The sequence below is a fragment of the Scyliorhinus canicula genome, chromosome 9, assembly GCF_902713615.1.
Source record: "Scyliorhinus canicula chromosome 9, sScyCan1.1, whole genome shotgun sequence".
NCBI lineage: Eukaryota > Metazoa > Chordata > Chondrichthyes > Carcharhiniformes > Scyliorhinidae > Scyliorhinus > Scyliorhinus canicula.
In genome coordinates this window covers 148,828,319-148,848,302 of record NC_052154.1, presented here as the reverse complement: position 1 = coordinate 148,848,302, position 19,984 = coordinate 148,828,319, and the positions used below count along the sequence as shown (strand labels likewise).

General features: G+C 46.2%; 1 protein-coding gene across 1 annotated transcript in view; it reads right to left on the bottom strand.

Moving 5' to 3' along the window:
- The window catches only part of kiaa1549la (KIAA1549-like a), a 335,236-nt gene that overhangs the window by 164,263 nt on the left and 150,989 nt on the right, over positions 1-19,984 (bottom strand). Inside the window, exons 8-10 of the mRNA XM_038807890.1 lie at positions 13,424-13,483; positions 8,160-8,311; positions 2,239-2,410 (exon numbers count right to left, since the gene is read on the bottom strand). Coding sequence (XP_038663818.1) covers positions 2,239-2,410; positions 8,160-8,311; positions 13,424-13,483 — 384 coding nt within the window. The remainder of the gene's footprint in view (positions 1-2,238; positions 2,411-8,159; positions 8,312-13,423; positions 13,484-19,984) is intronic.

Below are 19,984 nucleotides of genomic sequence, written 5' to 3'. Positions count from 1 at the left end.
GAGTTCTAAATATAAAGGTTCTGTCAGCACAGGAAGGAGGCCCTGGAAGACCTTGGCAAGGTGGTGGAACCGTCGGGGAACAAGAGAGTGGAGCAGAGGCTGGAGTCCCACGGCCAGGTGAACTAGACAGTGGGGGAGCAGTTGGCCTCGTTGGTGGCCAAGGTGGGGGTGAAAGGGAGACCCAAAAGAGGCTGAAAGAGAAGGTGAAGGATCTGGAGAATCGCTTCAGAAGACAGAACTTCATGCCCGTGGGATGCTCAAAGGCATCAAAGATGCAGAGGACAGCACATAAACGGCCAAAATGATGGAGAAGCTGATGGGGGGAGGGGGCCTCTGACCGGCCTCTGGAGGTTGACTGATCGCACGGCGTGCTGATAAGTGGCCACAGGCGAGCGAGCCACCAAGGGCGATGGTGATGCGATTGCACCACTTTCTGGATAAGGAGAAGATCCTCTGATGGGCGAAGAAGTTCAGCAAATGTACATGGGAGGGAACGAGCTGCAAGTGTACCAGGACCTGGGAGTAGAACTGGCGAAGAGGAGGGTCAGGTTTAACCAGGTCAAGGCAGCCCTCTTTTAAACAGGAGTTGACGTTCAGCGTGCTGTACCTGGCTCGCCTCTGGGTGACTTTCCAGAAGCGCGAGTACTATTTTGGCATGCTAGAAGAGGGACAGAGTTCATGAGGAACAATGGACTGAGCATTGATGAATAAGCGGCTGGCTTTCAAGGTGGGAAATATTGTGGCAGATTTGGGGGGAGGTTCGTGATGGTGAGTAGGAAGCTGGACAGGTTGTCGGTGGTCCTGGTGAATGTTTATGCCCCAAATTGGGATGATGTAGAATTCATGAGGCAGATGTTGGGAAAGATTCCAGACTTGGACTTGCACCGGTTGATCATTGGGGGAGGGGGGTAGGATACGGCAAATAGATATAGGAATTAAATGACCAGGTGTTGCCCCACTCCTGTAAATGAATTCTTTGAAAGCCTCACTCCAAAAACTTACTAGGCGGGATTCTCCGTTTCGGAGAACAAAGTGTTGATGCCGGCACAGAACTTGTGGAATTCCATGACAGCAAAACTGGTGCTGCACTTGGACCAATTCTGCTACTGTTAAGGGGCTAGATCCGGCGCCACTGTGGGACACAATTGATTCTAATGAGAAACAGTGCCGGATTCGCTGGTTCCGAAATTGACATTCAGGAGGCTGTCAAGCTACCAGGGTGATTAGGCAGGACTGCATCGCTGGCACCAACCCCTATCCCATATATTAATAACCCTACCCGCCCCCATATTTGGAGGACAGACAAACCCCATCCTGCACCACTTGTCAGCACCCATACTGGCGGCCATGGCTGGGTTCCCTGGCCACTGTGGCCACCAGCTACCCATCCCCTAGGTGCCACATCACTCCAGGGATTCAACGGGACCGTGTGATGGAATGGCCAACTCGCATATAGGGATCATCTAAGAAATCGGTGGAAGAAAGTGGTGCTGTGGACAGGAGTCAGATGTTGGCTTACAATGCGGAGCATCAGAGCTCATCGCAGAGTGGGTTGTCATCATTCTCTATCCCATGGACTATACCCGCTGATACTGCCAACCCAGTGCCCACACTCCATGGAGCGACAGGTGTGTATCACGGTGGAGTTGGGGGAGGGGGGGAGTTGTGCTGATGTGCCCCAGGCCAGTTCACGCCCCCTCCCCCCTCCTTTTGGTGTCATATTTCTGAAATCGGTGTCAAGGAACAGTGAATCCCGCCCAGGGTGTTTAATTGTACACAATGGAACATTCGGAAGTTTCTTGTTTTCCAGTCACTTGGTAACAGAAACCTAACTAGAAAGTTAGATGATCTGTGTCTGTTGAGTGTCATTGACTGATGAGGAGCGCGATCTAACCAAATGGGAATTATGTCCCATAGTAAGCGTGTTCAATTCGCACGCATGCACCGACAAACCTTGAAATCGCGCACGTGCACAATGACATCGGGAAACGTTCACAACTTCTTGTTGCGTGATTTAACGCGCCTCTCGGTCAGGCGCGCGCTAACCTCAGCCGCGCAAAAGTCTGCCCATTGATTTCAGAGGAGTGGTGAAGCATAGGCTGGATTCAGCTCTTATTTCCTGCCACCCCCCCCCCCCCCCCCCCCCCCCCCACCACACACACACACACATACACAACCTGCCTTCTGCCACCTCCCCACTCCCCTCACAGACACTGAGAAAATAATAGGCTCACTTACGTTCCGCTTGGAGTTGCACACGATAGCCCAACTCCAAGGCCATGGTTTGCGAATCGACTGTATTCAATATTTTGGCTGCAGTGGTGCCCAGCAAGGCCCCGCCATTCTCCAAGGCATAATACGTCAACTCAGCTGGATTCTTGGGGCCAGGAAGCCGCTTAATGCTGACCAGCTGCAGAAGAAAGAAAGAGCAAGCCATCAATGACAAATCCAATCGCGAATTCAGGAGGAGCTTTACCTAGAGAATGATTAGGGACTCAATGCTACATGAAGTAGTTGAGTCAAAAAGTACAGATGTATTCAATGAAAGTTTGGATAAACACAGGAAAAAATAAATTGAGGGATTTGTTGAGAGGGTGAGGCACAGAGGGCTAGAATAAATTTCATGTGGAGCAGGAACACCACCCTAGACCAGTTGGATCAAATAGCCATAAATACTTTGTAATATTTTCTGAACCATTTTCATCATATTGCGATGCAACAGCAAATGATGCTGTACATTGTGTGAAACTCCTTATTATCACTATTACTAATCTTTATATACACATTGGGGGGCATTTTCCTCCCACTTTTTCGGTGCCTGGGGATAGCGGGGGGGGGGGGGGGGGTCGGTGGCAAAGAACCTCCCATAATTCCCACTATGCAATGATCGGGAACCCCGTTTGAATGTATTTTAATATGATTAGCGGGCCTCCACTGTAACATCCCATCAGTTAAGAGATCCATCCCACTCCCACCTCACGCCCTGCGGTATCGCGGTTTATAACAGGTTTTTTAAAAACAGCAAACTGACAAACAAAATGCACCGGCGATGCACAGTTAAGTACATCCACCAGGGGAGAAGGTCATGCCTGGGGCAATGCCCGGGAAGTGCCAGGGGCAGTGTCATGACAAGGGGGCTGTGAGGGATTCCGTGTCTGTGGGGGGGGGGATTTCATGGGAGGGAGGAGAATTTCAATGGATGGTTGGGTGGATTCTGTGGGAGGTGCGGGGGGGGGGGGGGGGGGGGGGGGGGGGGGGGATTCCAAGGGAGGTGGGAAGGATTCTGCAGTGCGAGGGGGTTCCTCTTTTCGATTTTGATCATCATCAAATATTTCATATCACAGAATCTCCACAGTACAGAAGGAGCCATTCGACCCATTGAGTCTGCACTGACGCTCTGAAAGAGCACTCTACCTAGGTCCATTCCCTCGTCCTATACCCATGCATTGCTCACAGCCAATCCACCGAACCTGCACATCTTTGGATTGTGGGACGAAACTGGAGCACCTGGAGGAAACCCACGCAGGCACCGGGAAGATGTACAAACTCCACACAGTCACCCAAGGCTGGAAATGAACCTTCCTTTCTTTACAGCTTCTTCTTTCCTGCTCAGTCAGGAGCCAAGTTTGTTGGCGAGGGGTGCTCATTTAGAGCTCACCCCACCGTGACGTTGTAGGGCCTGTCCTTTCACTTTCCATTTGTCTAGGTGTGCGATCCAACGGCCATGCTGTGCCCGAAAAGCAGCTCGCCGCAGCACAGCGTGGCCGATAAAAGCCGTGAGACCCCATTCCTGGGATCTACTCGGCTCGCAATGCCTTGCGAGATTTAACAAGACCTAGCGAGAAGTTGCGATGTAAATATCGCCCATTGTGGGCGATATTTAGCAACTCTGCATATTAAAGCGAGAAAGCTAGTCTTACTTTAATATGCAGTTTCCCAAGGTAACCGAGGCATTGGTATCTATCCCCTTCATCACGGATACCTCAGACGAGCGCTGTTCAGCACTGGTCCCCACAAACGTGACCAGACGAAACGGCACCCATGGGCGGTCTCATATGGGATCAAAGGCTCCCAAGGTGCATGCCCTTTTGGGCAGGGTAGTATCCTGGCACAGGTACCTTGGCACCCTGGCAGTACCAGCTTGGCACCTGGCAGTGCCACCTGGGTACCAGGTTGGCAGTACCAAGGTGCCAAGTTGGCATTATTTTAACATGCATGATCAGGCAGTGGGTGGGGCAGGGATCCTCCCATTGTGTGTTGAGGCTTGTGGGAGGGTGAGGGGGTCGGTGGTTGCGTCGGTGAGCAGAGCTTCTCCGTGTAGAAAACGGGGCTAAATGCGGCGCGGGCACACGTTCAGCGCTGGGAAACACACAACTAAATGCGCTTGCTATGGGACTTTGTTCCCATTTTGGTTTAATTGTGCCCCTTCTATTTAAAAACATGATGGGAAAAGCTAGAAGTACCACCGGCAGGCTTTCCTCCACCTTTCCCACCTGAGTTCACACAAAAAAATGAGAAAATTCTGCCCATCGCTTTGAAGGTGGCAGAATTAATTAGTAATGCTGTTTAAAAAGGTGCACAGAATCCTGGACTTTATAACTAGAGTTCAAAATAAACAAGTTATCCTAATTCCTTGAAAGTTACTGGTTTGGCTTCAGATGGTGTACTGTGTGCTGCTCTGGGCTCCACACTTTTAGGAAGGATGAGAAAGCCTTGGAGAGGGTGCAGAGGAGATTTCCTGGAATGGAAATGGGGATGAGGAAATGTGGAGATTGTTATAGGGGAGATTTAATAGAGGTATTCAAAATCATGAATTATTTTGATGGAACACGTCAAGCGAAACTGTTTCCTCTGGCAAGTAGGTTGCACACCAGAGGACATAGAGTTAAAATAACTGGGAACAGAACTCAAGACAAAAATGAGGAGTGGTGTTGGTCCAATTCACCATGGGCGCGATTCTCCCAAAGAGAGACAAAGTGCCGACGCCGGAGTGAAAACCAGAGAGTTTCACTCCGGCATCGGAGGCCACTCGTCGCTCCCTATTCTCCCACCCCTAGGGCGCTAGGTGCGGCGGCACGTCAATCTCGCGCGGCAGGCATTGGCGCCCACACCAAAGCGGCGCCGCCTGAATGACGCGGCCGGTGGCGCCTAAATGACGTCACCCACACATGCGCAGGTTGGCCAGCGCCAACCCGCGCATGTGCGGTTGCCGTCCTCCCCTCCGCTTCCCCGCAAGACATGGAGGATTCATCTTGCGGGGCGGCGGAGGGAAAAGAGTTCGTCTTTCAGAGACGCCAACCCGACGATCGGTGGGCACCGATCGCGGGCCAGACCCCTCCTGAGCACCCCCTGGCGCTTGATCCTCCCTCCCACAGGCCCCATATGCAGCGGTCGTGCGCTGTTCACGGCGGCAGCGACCAGGTGAGGTTGGCGCCGGCGTGAACCGGTCCTATTAGGCAGGCCGCTTGGCCCATTCGGGCCGGAGAATCGCTGCTCGACCGGAGCGGCGATTCTCCGAGCGGCCTGTCGCAAAATGCGACACGTCGTTTTGGGGGGGTGGGAAAATCGCATGCGGGTGCCAGGTCGGCGTGGCGTGTATCGCCCGGCACTCCCGCGATTCTCCCACCCGGCGTGGGGGTCGGAGAATCGCGCCCCATATCTGGATCGTGGCGCTTGAAAAGGTAGTAATAATAATAATGATCTTTATTAGTGTTGCAAGTAGGCTTACATTAACATTGTAATGGAGTTACTATAAAAATCCCCTAGTCGCCACATTCCGACGCTTGTTCTGGTACACTCGGGGAGAATTCGGAATGTCCAATTCACCTACCAAGCACATCTTTCAGGTCCTTGTGCGAGGAAACCTGAGCACCCGGAGGAAACCCACGCAGACACGGGGAGAACGTGCAGACTCCGCACAGACAGTGACCTAATCTGGGAATCGAACCCGGGTCCATGGTACTCTGAAGCACTGTGCTACCATGCCGCTCACCGGTGTAGGAAGATGATTCCACTGGAAGTTTCAAAAGGCAACTGGACATGTACTTTAAAGACACAGAAACCCCACCGTTCCGAAGGAGGCTACTTGGTCCACCGTGTCTGCACCGACCCTCCGAAAGAGCAGTCTACCCAGGTCCACTCCTATATCCATCCCGCCCTATCCCCATAACCTAACTTGTACATCCCTGGACACCCAGGGGCGACTTAGCATGGCCGTTTCGTCTAACCTGCACATCTTTCGACTGTGGGAGGAAACCAGAGCACCCGGAGGAAACCCACGCAGACACAGGAGAGTGCAATTTGCACACAGTCACCCAAGGCCAGAATTGAACCCAGGTCCCTGGCGCTGTGAGGCAGCAATACTAATCACTGTGCCACCGTGCCACCCAAGATCCTCGTGAAGAGAATTAAACTTGGAAAACAGATACAAAAGAAAAGCACAAATAAGCCTTGGCATTTATAAAGAAAAAGTGTCCAAGTTTCCCTCAGTAGGATGGAGGGTTGACAAGAATTAGCTTGTTTATTGACGGTAAAAGCTCTCAAACGTTGGTGATTAGCGATTTATGTAAGGACTCTAATCAGATGAAATGAAGTACATTTCCAGTAATAAAATAAACCAAATTTGATTGTCTTTTCACAATAGTACGCAGAGATAGCAACAGAATTTTCCCTCAATAAAAATAAATCATTAAGACATGGTAACAGGGGGTGGGCAGGGTGGTGCTTCAATAAATACCCTCAGACTTGTTCCTGAACAATGCCAGATCTACTGCATGGTTTCAGAAGGTGTAATTGGCATTTGTGCAACATGAGGTCGCAGCCTGACATCCACCAGATCAAACACCTTGGCAGTCAGCTAAGTGCTGAGAGGCTGGCATGGGTTTGCTCGATAATGCCGCATTCCCTCAGTATTATCACAGAGTGTCAGCCTCGGCTATGTGTTCAAGTCCTGTACTAGGGCTTGAGCCTTTGACCTTCTGATTCAGGGGTGAGAATGTTATCTCGTACGCTTTATTGGAGCCCTGCCCCATATTTAAACAAAGACCACGCTGCCATCCTGTGCGTGTCCTTCCGCCTGCTCAACTGAGCCGGTCAATAATGGTACCAGTTGAGAAGGAAGTGGGATCACAGTGGAGAAGTTGCTGCCCTCATATTACAGTGCCCAAACCCAGTGCTTTTCATGCTGGTGTAGCAGGGGAGTTAATAGGACCAGAGGTTGCATCTCTCAGGCTCTTGTTTCTTGTTCCAACTGTGTCCATACTATCTCTGGCACTCTCACCTCTGGGTCACAAGATCATGGGTTTACATCCAGTGCAGGACTTGAGTCCACAGATTTAACCAACACTCAGTTATAACACTGAAGGAATGCAACATTGTTTAATGTGCTACAAAATCAAAGCCCTGCCATTTGTTCCGGTGGGTGCAAAAGATCCCATGGTACTATTCAAAATCATTCTCTCTGTGTCCCAGCACATATTCCTTGGCCACCACCACATTGAATTAATAAATCATTTTATCTCATCAATCTTAATGTGTGCTTAAGTAGGTGCTAGGCATGGCTCAGTTGGCAGAACACTGAGTCTGTAAACTGGGGATTCAAGTTTCCATGTCACAGATTTGCACACAAAATCCAGGAGGACACTCCAGTGTAGTACAGTACTGAGCAAGTGCTGTCTTTCAGATAAGAAAGTGACCCACTCTTTGTCCGCCCTCTGAGGTGGATGTAGAAAATCCCACTCCGCTATTTCAAAGTTCAGGATAGTGTCTCAAGCAATATTAATCTCTCACCCAACATCACTGAAATAGATCATTGTGATATCACATTGCTGGGAGTTTTTGGTGTACAAATTTGCTGCTGTGTTCCCTACATTCAAATAGCGATGACCCTTCAAACCTTCTTCATTTACTGTACAGCACTTTGGGATGCCCTGAGGTTGTGAAAGGAGCTACATAAATGCAATTCTTCCCTTTTCTGTGACCTGCTGTGAAACCTGGCCACTGCATCTATCCACAAAACAATGGTTCTTTAAAAGCAATTCATTTGCTCTAAAAGATGATTCGGCCAACAAAGGTCCTTTTGGCCAATCAATCAATTCTTGAGAGTCAATCTTAGGCAGTCGCCAATAAATATCACTAAAAGGAATTGGGTTTTACCTGACCTGTACAGTGTAGGTGCCGAACGTAGAAGCACGTTTAAATCTTCGCCCTTGTTGCTGAGCTGCCACAAACAGGTTCGCTAACCGTTGTTCCATCAGGCTCGCAAAACGTTGATACTGCTCACCCAGTGAGGTGTTGTCAACGCCCAGGATAACTATTCGAAACAGGAGGCAGAGCACATTACCAAGCAGTAATGACGAGTCAGCCACTTAGTTATTATCCAATTGTCATAATTTTCTTCCTCCCCTCAGCACACGTAAGACTAAGAGATTCTGAATCCAGGGACTGCACAGTCGGTGCGAGTGAGTTTCCCCATTTGCTGGGCCACAATTCTCCACCGCTTTTTGAGTGTGTTAATCACTGCACGGTTGTAATATGTGTGAGGGAATATTTTCCAATCGTGCACTATACAAGCTGGTGCCATAAGTATTACAGAACAGGAGGAGGCCCATTTGTGTCTGTGCTGGATCTCTGAAAGAGCAATCCTCTGAGTCCCATTTCCACACGCTTTCCATATGGACATTTATGAATTTATCCACTTCCCTTTTAAAACCATTATTGATTCTGCTTCTTGTTTCTGGATGGACATTCCCACACTCTGTGTAAAAGAACTGACCTTCTCCTGACTTTGCCTCGAATTACCAATTCTCTGGAATGAGTTTTTTTACTTTATTAATACCTTTTCATACATTTGAAGCCCTTGAACAGATTTCTTAATCTTCTTTGTTCTCAAGGAGATTTCTGATTTCTCTAATCCCTTTTCATAGGTAAAGGAATCGCATCCTGCTGCCAATTTAATGAATCTCATCATAATCTTTGCATAGAGTCACAGAGTGGAATTTAATGCCCTCCTTTGTGGTAGTTTTGGTGGTGGGAAGACATTTAATCAGACACAAAGATCCCAGGTGGGGACTCTGCCGCCTTCCTATCTCCACCTCACTTAGGTCCATGGTGGGAATTAAGGCCAGTAAATGGCCTTCCTGTCCTACCCCAAATTAATGTCACTTAAAGGCCTCACCCCCTCCTCCACAACTACTATCATTCATCTGTGGTCTGTTTGGGATTTAGTAACAATCCTAGACCTTGGGTGGGTGATATATCGGTAGCAGCCCCTGCCTCCTGCATGGCGTTGCTGTTTAATGGAGCTGCCAGCCTGTGCTTGGTTGGAGGCTCTCGGTGAGCAGCACTTCAACGTGCAGGGCCCAATTGTAGCTAGGGAAGACTTTCCACCGTCCAGTTAAGTGCCCGAGTAGCATTTAACTTTGTGGGCTTTCACCGAAAGCGGTGATGTGGGGCTCCCACAGATTCTATAGTTTAGTGGCAAGTAATCTCTCACCTCCATTAAATCCAGCCCATGGAGTCCTATTGGCACAGAAGGAAGCCATTTGGCCCATTGAGTCCATGCCAGAATCTCTACCTGAGCATTATTATTATTCTTCATCAAAAACTGAACACAAAACTCTAACTTTAGCCGCATAGATTCTTTGGAGTAAAATTCTTCTCACACTATTTTCACTTGCAAACTCAGGAATGTGGTCCCAGGGCTGCAGGGTGATGGGGGAACTTCAGTTTTGTGGATATGTTGAAGAAGGTGGGACTCCTTCTTCCTGGCAGAGAAGATTAAGGGGATGTTGTGTAATGTTACCTTGAGTAACATAAGCTGCTACTTGATGTAGGCTCTGCTGAAAGATGTTCCAGACTCGGAGATAAGTTTAACGTATTTATTGAACGATTAACAATGCTCTTAAATGAGTTTGACACTCTACTAATCTGCCTCTAGTAACTCAGTCTACTCTGCTAACTATACAAGCTTGCTCTCGACCATGTGCTGGGGTTTGATGTTGCTGATAATCAACCATGTCCTGCTCTCTTGGTTTCTGCTGGTGGAAGAGGCAGAGCCTGTGTGTCTTGTCCTTTTTATATGGGTCGTGTAGTGCCCCCTTGTGGTAATTCCACCTCTGGGTACCCTGATTTCCCATTGGTTGAGTCCTGTTCACCCATTGGTTGTGTCCTGTTCTAATAACCCATTGGTTGCGTGTCTGCATATCATGACATCTCTGGTGCTCCCTCTGGTGGTTACATAGTTGTAGTGTATTTACATTAACCCCTAATGTATATACAGTGATGCATATCACTACAGGGGAGAGCTAAGAAAGGTGTTTAAAATTACCAGGGGCTTTGACACTAAAGCAAGAAGAGAGAAACTGTTTTCGAATAGGGAGCAACGTGAATAGATCAATAACCAGAGATCATGGTCAGAATTCTCCAGCCCTTCGCTGGTGGCGGGATACTCTGGTCCTGCCCGCGGATTTCTGTGGAGAATCCAGTCACGTACATTTAAAATAACTTGAAGAAGGAACGAGATGAGTAATTGAGAAATGTTTCTGCACCGAGGATTGTTGTGTTCTGGAACACACTGCCTGAAAAGGTGTTGGAATCTGATTCTCTAGGTCATTTCGAAAGGCAACTGGGCATTCTGAGGGCTAATTTCTTTGTTTAAGTTGGTCAGCCCCTTCAACAACTCAGTATGAGGGGACAAATGGCCTCCTTACTTGCTGCAAGGATTTATGGGTAGTATTTTATGGGACCTGTAAGTGCAGGAAGCATGGGTGGATAGGATGACTTAATTGGGTAGGAACCAAAATGATAATTTCCCGACAGCAGATTGAATTACAGAGATGAACTCAGTGGTGTGGCAGTGGGTCCCATGCCGCCAAGTGACCGGTTCCTAATTTTAGTATATTTGCACACCATTAATACACCGAACCTTCTGAAATTACGTTCCAAATAAGTCATAGGCACATGTGAATGGCATGGTGCCCAGTTCACATTCGTGCCCTGCGACGGTTAGCTTTACACAGTTGTGTCTGATATGAGCAGTTTTCTTTGTTGAACTCTGCGCCACAAGGGAGGTGAGCAGGAGAATGGCCGCTTGCATGGAGGCTCAGGACCATCGGGGTGTGTCAGGGGAGAGTGGCGGATTGGGCTGGTGCGCAGTGGGGGCAGGGACATGGAAGATCTGAAGGGGGATCCACGGGAAGGCAGAGGGTGGGGCCGGCCTTGCTGAGGGGTGGCGAATAACAGTGAATAAGTTAAGAGCTATGAGATGGGGAGGTTTGAGGAGGGCTGAGGGTTATGATCTTCTGAATTGAAAAAATTCACAGAATTTCTGAAGCAATGGAGTTTGGGAGCTGCAATGCAGAGCCTCCCTATTTGTCCAAGAAGCTCTCCAATAGCCCGCCAATGCCTGCTGCAGTGTCAGCTAACCGCAGGATTCACCCGCTGCATGATTGCACATGTCTCCCATACATACTGTGACCACTTTAAACTTTGATTAGAATTACATCAAGCTGGGCAACATGGTGGTGCAGTGGTTAGCACTGTGGCCTCACGGCGCCGAGATCCCAGGTTCGTTCCCGGCCTTGGGTTACTCTCCGTGTGGAGTTTGCACATTCCCCCCATGATTGCGTGAGTTTCGCCTCCACAACCCAAAGATGTGCAGGGTAGGTGGATTGGCCACACTAAATTGCCCCTTAATTGGAAAAAATGAATTGGCTACTCTAAATTTATTTTAAGAAAGAATTACATCAAGTGTGGAAGTGCCATCCACTTCCGGTTCCACGATCAGGAATGGGGCGACACAGGTACAATACTGCCCTATGAGTCTACGAAAGGCACAAAGCACTATAACCGAACAACACTGGCTGGTAAATATCCCTAGCTAAATGTGTGGCCGTTAAGGTGCTGGAGATGCTGCCCAAAAGATTGCAAGTTTTTTTTTAATAAAAATTTCAGTACCCAATTTTTTTTCCAATTAATAAGTGGCAATTTAGCATAGCCAATGTACGAGTGGCCCATGCAGACATGGCTAGAATGTGCAAACTCCACATGGACAGTGATCCGGGGGCAGGATCGAACCCAAGTCCTCAGTGCCGTGAGGCAGCAGTGCTAACCACTGAGGTTGTACGTTCAAATGGAAAAATATGAAATTAAATTCAATAAATCTGGTACTTTGAGGGTTGGCCCCAGGAAAGCTCTTGGATTATTATGAACTCCTGATCAGTTCACTAAGGAAGGTTGCTAACCCGATCTGGACTGGCAGATACTTGACTCCAGCTCTATCCAATGGAGTCAACTTTGAAGTAATGCTGGCACACCATTTCTGAAAACAATTGCTGTGTTGAAGATGCTGCATCTGCTCAGGGCAACTAAGGGAACATAGAACATAGAACATAGAACAGTACAGCACAGAACAGGCCCTTCGGCCCTCAATGTTGTGCCGAGCCATGATCACCCTACTCAAACCCACGTATCCACCCTATACCCGTAACCCAACAACCCCCCCCCCATTAACCTTACTTTTTTTAGGACACTACGGGCAATTTAGCATGGCCAATCCACCTAACCCAGGGTAATAAAAGCTGGGCTTGCCAACTTCTCTTCCATTTTAAGAATAACGTATTGTAGCATAATGGTTTTATTAATGGATAGTCCACAGACATATGCTCAAATCTCACAACGGCAGCTGCAGCATTTAATTAAATAAATCTGTAACTAAAAATCTGGTAGTAATGGTGTTTATTTATGGAATGGCTGAATTGTCGTATAAAATCAATCTGGTTCATAATGTTCTTCAGTGAAGAAAAATTGCCATCCTTGCCTGGGTTGGGCCTACACGTGACTCCAGACCAGAGTTATGTGGTTGACCTCAATCAGCCTATCAAACCCCTCAGCTACATTGAAGAAGACAGCTCACCACCAGCGGTGGGCAGTAGCTGGCCTTACCACCAATGCCCACACCCCAGAAATAAATAAACAATAATTTGGATCTTTTTGCAGCATTCTTTATGAAACTTCAGCAATTCTTTAAAAAATCCGAAATTCATCAAAAGATTCTACAATACAGGTTGTTCCTGAGGAAAACTGGCCTAAATACTCCTTCATATTTCTTGTGAAAAGCAGACAAACCTTTTCTTCTGAAGAAAAATGATCCCCTTTGGCACTAAGGTATTGAGAATTCTAAATTTAGGTTCTGAGTTATTTGTAACTGACTAGAAATCACTGATGAGCAGTTTTCAGGACAACAAAACCCCACCAGTATGTTTTTACGAAGATAGGACACAGCATTAGTGGAAGAACAGAGTCATTGGAAGTACAGTTAACTCCTTGTCATGATTAAGGCATCAATAATGGAGTAACAACAATAATTTAGACAATCCCAATGGATGTTTATCCAGCAGTAATTCATGTGTTGTGATTAACAAACCTGTAACAACCCAGGATTTCTCAGTCGCTAGTGAAGTATCAAGATTTTCATATTCCAAAGCTAGAAAAGGAAGGAATCCAAAATGAAATTTTTTTAAGAGTGAAAACGATGTACTTGAAGTCGTTGTCAAAGAACTACTTTAAAAAAAGGGCTCCGATAAAAAGTAAGCATACCATTTGAATACGAAAGGCAGAGCGAACACAGCTGGTCAGACTCTTTTGATAAGGAGATTAAGGATTAAATCGGTCTTCGCTTGTAGACACTGACTGCCAAGTCTCCAGAAACTCATTCTCTAGATTTACTGTTCCAATCTTTTCCTGGCTGGACTCCCACTTAGCACCCTCTGTAAACCTGAGATAATCCATATCCTAAAATACTCTAATTACCATTCAGCCATCACCTCTCCACTTGCTGACTCACAATAGTTCCTATTCCAGCTAAGCCTCTCTTTTAAAATTCACCTTCTTCTTCTTTTCAAATCTCTCCATGGCCTTGTCCTCCCTATCTCTGTAACCTCCTTCACATTATAAGCTTTGAGATCTCTGTGTGTTTCTAAACTTGTCCTCTCACGCAACCCATGATCTCCTTCACTCCACCATTGGCCTTCAGCAACTGGGCCCAAAGCTTAAGAATTCCCTTCAAGTATCTCCCTCTTTCTCCTGCTTTAAGACAATCTTTAAAACACACTGCTTTGACCTAAGCTCTGTTCCTTTGTTTCAATATCTCCTTATGTGACTTGATATCAAATTTTATTTGTTAACTCTCCTGTCAAGCGTTGGGATGTTTTCCTTCATTAAAGGTACTATAACAACTGCAGGTTGTTGCTGTTTCTACTATTTGAGTTTCGTGCAGTTTCATCGCCATTAAATCTAAATGATTAACACCTAGTTATACACCATCAAGGTCATTGTGATCTGCTATTCTTGGTGCTAGAATAGGCACATGAATTTGTAGGATAATTATTTATAGTGCATTCAAGGTGTTTAATTGTCTATTGTTTAATATATATATAACAGTGTGCATGTGTGTATATGTAACTGGATACACCACTGGCACATATCCCATGGCACTGCACACAGTTAGTCGGGTTGGATGGGGGGTGGAGTTTAATGATCACATTATGGAGAAGACATTATTCTTCAGAATTACACAGTATTTACAGAACAGAATCAGGCCATTGAGCCCATGCTGGCATTCATGTTTCACACAAGCCTCCTCCTACCCTATCAGAATATATTCCTTTCTCCTTCATGAACTGGACACTGCCCCAGTCCCAAGGGGGGGGGGGGCACCCTGGCCACACAGACATTCCCCCCCCCCCCCCCCACCCCCCGGCCAGTGGCCGGCCCGGCAGCCCTCAGTTGTGCCTCTCCATGTCCTACCTCTTCTCTCGCCCTCAGCAGCCACAACAGCGGTTTCTCGTTTATTTTTAATTTTTAAAAAGCACAAGTGTGCCGCACTGTCATTAATTCGGCCCATGGGAGGTGGAGAATCGTGGAGGCGCTGGAGAATATCAGGTCAGGCCCGCTACAGGCATGCAAACGGTGTTTACTGTACGTGCGTTCCCGACCACATCGAAGCAGTTGTAGAGGTGACAGAGAATAGCGATTTGGCGTCAAATTGGCGTCTGCCGAAATTTTGCCGTCGGAACAGATTCTCCACCCAATCTTGCCGTCAGCCAACGGAGAACCTGCCCCAGATCTCCAGCATCTGCAGTATTTTGTTTTAATTGAACTCTCCCCTGACTTTCCTGCTGTATTTATCAGTGACTGCCTTATATCAGTGTCCCCTTGTCCAGGTCTCTTCTGTAAGTGGAAACATCTTCGCGCTGTTTACCCTATAAAATCTATTGGTAATCTTATGGTAATCTCACAATGGTATTGTGTAATGAGAAAGGAATATGGCAATCTATATGTGTGAGGCCCCTTGGGAATGAACAACCATAATATAATATAATTCTTCATCAAAATGGAGAGTGACGTAGTTGATTCTGAGACTAGATTCCTTGAATCTTAATAAAGAAAACTACGATGGTATGAGTTGGCCATGATGGAATAGAAAACGATACTTAAAGGGATGACCATGGATCGGAAATGGCAAACATTCAACGAGTGCATGGATGAACTGAAATAATTGTTTATTCCAGTCTGGTGCAAAATTAAAACGGGAAAGGTGACATATGGCTTAATAACCGAGGTAAATTAGTATTGGATCTAAGGAAGAACACATTGACCAGAAAGCGCAACAAGCCTGAGGATTGGGAGAATTAGAATTCTGCGAAGGAGGACCCAAGGGATTGATTAAGGGCAAAATAGAGTACGAGAGTAAGCTTGCAGGGAACATAAAAACTGATTGTAAAAGTTTGTATCGGCATGTGAAGGGAAAAAAGATTGGTGAAGACAAATGTAGTTTCTTTATAGTCAGAAACAGGAGAATAGATAATAGGGAACAAAGAAATGGCTGACCAACGAAACACATACTTTGGTTCTGTCTTCAAAAAGGAGGACACAAATAACATACCAGAAATGTCGGGGACCAGAAGATTTAGCGAGAGGGAGGAACTGAATAAAATCAGTATTAGCAGAGAAATGGTGTTGGGAAAATTGATGGGATTGAAGGCCGATAAATCCCATGGGCCTGATAATCTACATCCCAAAATATTTGAGGAAGTAGCCCTAGATATAGTGGATGCATTGGTGGACATCTTTCAAGAGTTCGTGGGCTGTGGAACAGTTCCTGCAGATTGGAGGTTAGCTATTGTAATCCCATTATTTAAAAAAGGAGGTAGAGAGAACACAGGGAATTATAGACCAGTAAGCCTGACGTTGGTAGTGAGAACATTTTGAGAGTCCATTATAAAATATTTAAAAGCAGAGCATGGATTTATGAAAGGGAATTAATGCTTGGCAAATCTATGGAATCAGTAGAGTTGATGAGGGGATGCCAGTGGATATAGTATATTTTGAAAAAGTCCCACAAGAGTTTAGCGTGTAAATTAAAGCACGTGGGATTGGGGGTAGTGTAATCAGATGGATAGAAAATTGATTGGCAGACACGAAACAAAGAGTAGAAATAAAAGGGTATTTTTTCCAAATAGCAGGGGGTGATGAGTGGGGTACCACAGGGATTGGTTCTGGGACCCCAGCTATTCACAATATATGTTAGTGATTCAGACGATCAAACTTGTGGTGGCTCGAGACTTACACTGGAGGCTTTCAGTGGTTAACAAAGGGATTTACTGATGAAAGGCAAAGGCAGTTGAGAAACAGGCATAGAGCAGTATACAACAGGTCTTAATACTTCGGCTCCCTGGTCTACACTGCCTGGGGTTCTGCTCCAAGGGCCCATGCAACCTTGCCACTGGTTGACGTTCATGTGCTGCCACGCAATTGGTCCTGAGCTAGTCACATGCTCCATGGAGCTCACCTCCTTAAAGGGTTCATGTTACCACAGAATTAAATGTAATATCTCCAAATGTGCATATCACATAAAGCTGGGTGGGAGCTGTGAGGAGAATGCAGAGATTCTTCCACGTAATTCAGACAAGTTGAGTGAGTGGGCATATGCAGCATAATATGGATAAATGTGAGGTTATCCACTTTGGTGGCAAAATAGGATGGCAGATTATCTGAATTTCTGTAAATTGAGAGAGGGGAATACACACCAAGACCTGGGTATCCTTGTACACCAGTCGCTGAATGTAAGCATGCAGGTGCAGCAAGCTATAAAGAAGGCAAATATTATGTTTGCCTCCATTGCAAGAGAATTCGAGTACAGGAGCAGTGATGTCTTGCTGCAATTGTAAAGGGTCTTGGTGATCCATATCTGGAATATTGTGTGCCCTTTTGGTCTCCTTATCTGAGGAAGGATGTTCTTGCTACGGAGGGAGTGCAGTGAAGGTTTACCAGACTGATTCGTGGGATGGTGGGACTGACATATGAGGAGAGATTGAGTTGGTTAGGATTATATTTGCTGAAGTTCAGAAGAATGAGGGGTTTCTCGTAGAAAGCTTTAAAATTCTAACAGGACTAGACAGGGTAGATGCAGGAAAGATGTTCCCGATGGTGGAGGTGTCTCGAACCAGGGGACACAGACTGAGGATGCGGGGTAGACCATTTAGGACTAAGATGAGAAGAAATTTCTTCGTCCAGAAACTAGTGAGCCTGTGGAATTCACTGCCACAGAAAGCAGTTGAGGCCAAAAGATTTGTTTTCAAGGTGTGGAGATGCCGGCGTTGGACTGGGATGGGCACAGTAAGAAACCTTAGAACACCAGGTTAAAGCCCAACAGGTTTGTTTCGAATCACTAGCTTTTGGAGCACAGGTCCTCCATCAGGTCGAGCTGATGAAGGAGCTGTGCTCCAAAAGGTAGTAATTCGAAACAAACCTGTTGGACTTTAACCTGGTGTTGTAAAGATTTCTTATTTGTTTTCAAGAAACAGTTAGATATAGCACTTGGGGCTCAAGGGATCAAAGGATATGGGGGGAAGACAGAAACAGGCTATTTTGGGTGGATGATCAGCCATGCTTATAATGAATGGGGGAGCAGGCTCAAAGGGTCGAATGAACTATTCCTGCTTCCATTTTCTGTGTTTCCTTTGTCGAGAGTAAATAGCTCTAGCCTGGTCAATCTTTCCTGATAGATATAACCTCTTAGTCCTGGTATCGTTCTTGTAAGGACTTCATTCCTAATCTGAGCATTTTACCTTGCTTTTATGAGACTTATCTCCCACTTTCACATAGTACAATGGTTTCACAACCACTGCCCCCCCCCCCCCCCCCCCTCCCCACTGCCCAATACACACTACACACACAAGCTTGTGAGATTTCAATCTATTGCTTAATAAACTGGTTGTGATTTACAATCCATGGGGAGACAATTTTAACGACGAGCTACTTACCATGTTATCTGCCCCTCTGTCCCAGAGCCCTCATTTGCATGCACACACTATAACACACACTCAATATAGCACAATTGTTTTTGATTGAAAATGGTCAAAAGGCTCTGAAATATGACAACACTGGAACTTTAGCTCCTTGAAGCACAAGATAATTCTTTCACGGAACATTAATGTCATATCACCAGCAGATTTAAATGATCATTATGAATCTCATTACGATGCCTGTTTTTAGTCTGCGAAGTAGCAGAAAGGAGTTATACTTCTGACGGCAGATTGATGTTGAATAAAGGAAAACTAGAATCCTTTACACTCAGAATTCAACAAGAGCTCTGTCCATCAGCATCATTGCTAGTGAAATGCAAAAGGTGAGCAGCTGGTCACGTCACTCTTTACCAACAATATGAACACAAGTCTGGACAAACATAGGCGTGTTGGGCAGAATGGTCTGTTTCTGCAGTGCATGTTTGACAGTCAACCATCATTTAGCCATAGAGCTGGAAACTAACACATCCAAAAAGAGAATCTTTATTGAAATAATATGTAATATTATCTTCCAGGTGTAATAAGTGCTATCAGATAGGAAGTAGGGTGCTTGAGAGTTGACAAATGGAGAAACAACCTGGTATTTGTGGACTGTAGCTAACCTAGGCTTAGGCTATTGTAGTCTAAGTTGTCCTAGTGCTACCATATAATATGGTAGCTATATCAAATTCAGAAACCGAAAATATCTGAATACAGAAACGCAATCAATTCCAAGGGTTTTGGATAAAGGGGAATAATAATAATAATCTTTATTATTGTCACAAGTAGGCTTACATTAACACTGCGATGAAGTTACTGTAAAAATCCCACATTCTGGCACCTGCGCGGGTACACGGAGGGAGAATTCAGAATGTTCAATTCACCTAACTAGCACGTCTTTCGGGACCTGTGGGAGCACCCGGACGAAACCCATGCAGACACGGGGAGAACATGCAGACTCCGCGCAAACAATGACCCAAGCGGGAATCAAACCTGGGGCCCTGGCGTTGTGAAGCAACAGTGCTAACCACTGTGCTACCTCAAACTGCATTTATGTTTGAGGGAAGACCAGGGAAATTGATGTGGGGTGCATCTGGAAGTCAAAAGGGAAGCAAGGCCTTGTCATTAATATTGGGGATGATTTTAGTGGGAATGACACCAGACTTGGTGACATGGAGAAGAAGCTAGGTCAGCAGAAGAATGCCTCCAGTAACCAGTTCTGATGAAACATCATCAGCCCAAAACATTAATTCTGTTTTTCTCTCTGCAGGATGCTGCCTGACCTGTTGAGTATTTCCAGCACTGCCCGTTTTTATTTCAGATTTCCAGCCTCCGCAGTAACTTGCTTTGCCTATATAAATACAAGTTCCCTATTTCATTTCTTCTGGATTATTTGTGTGTGCAAAGGTGTTTCCTGCCCTCGCAGCAAGTTTAATGAAGGGTTGAACCAAAAGAAAAGACATGAAGTAATATTCCGTAAAGAAAAAGTGTTGTGTTTGGAAAACAAAGGTCTAAGGGATTTATATTTGTATTGGTAAACATTAGAAATAATGGGTGGGATTTAACAAAGTCCCAAAGCAAGCGTGTTTAGCTGTGCGTTTCCTGGTGCTTACAGCACCGTGAAACAGAATGCTATAAAA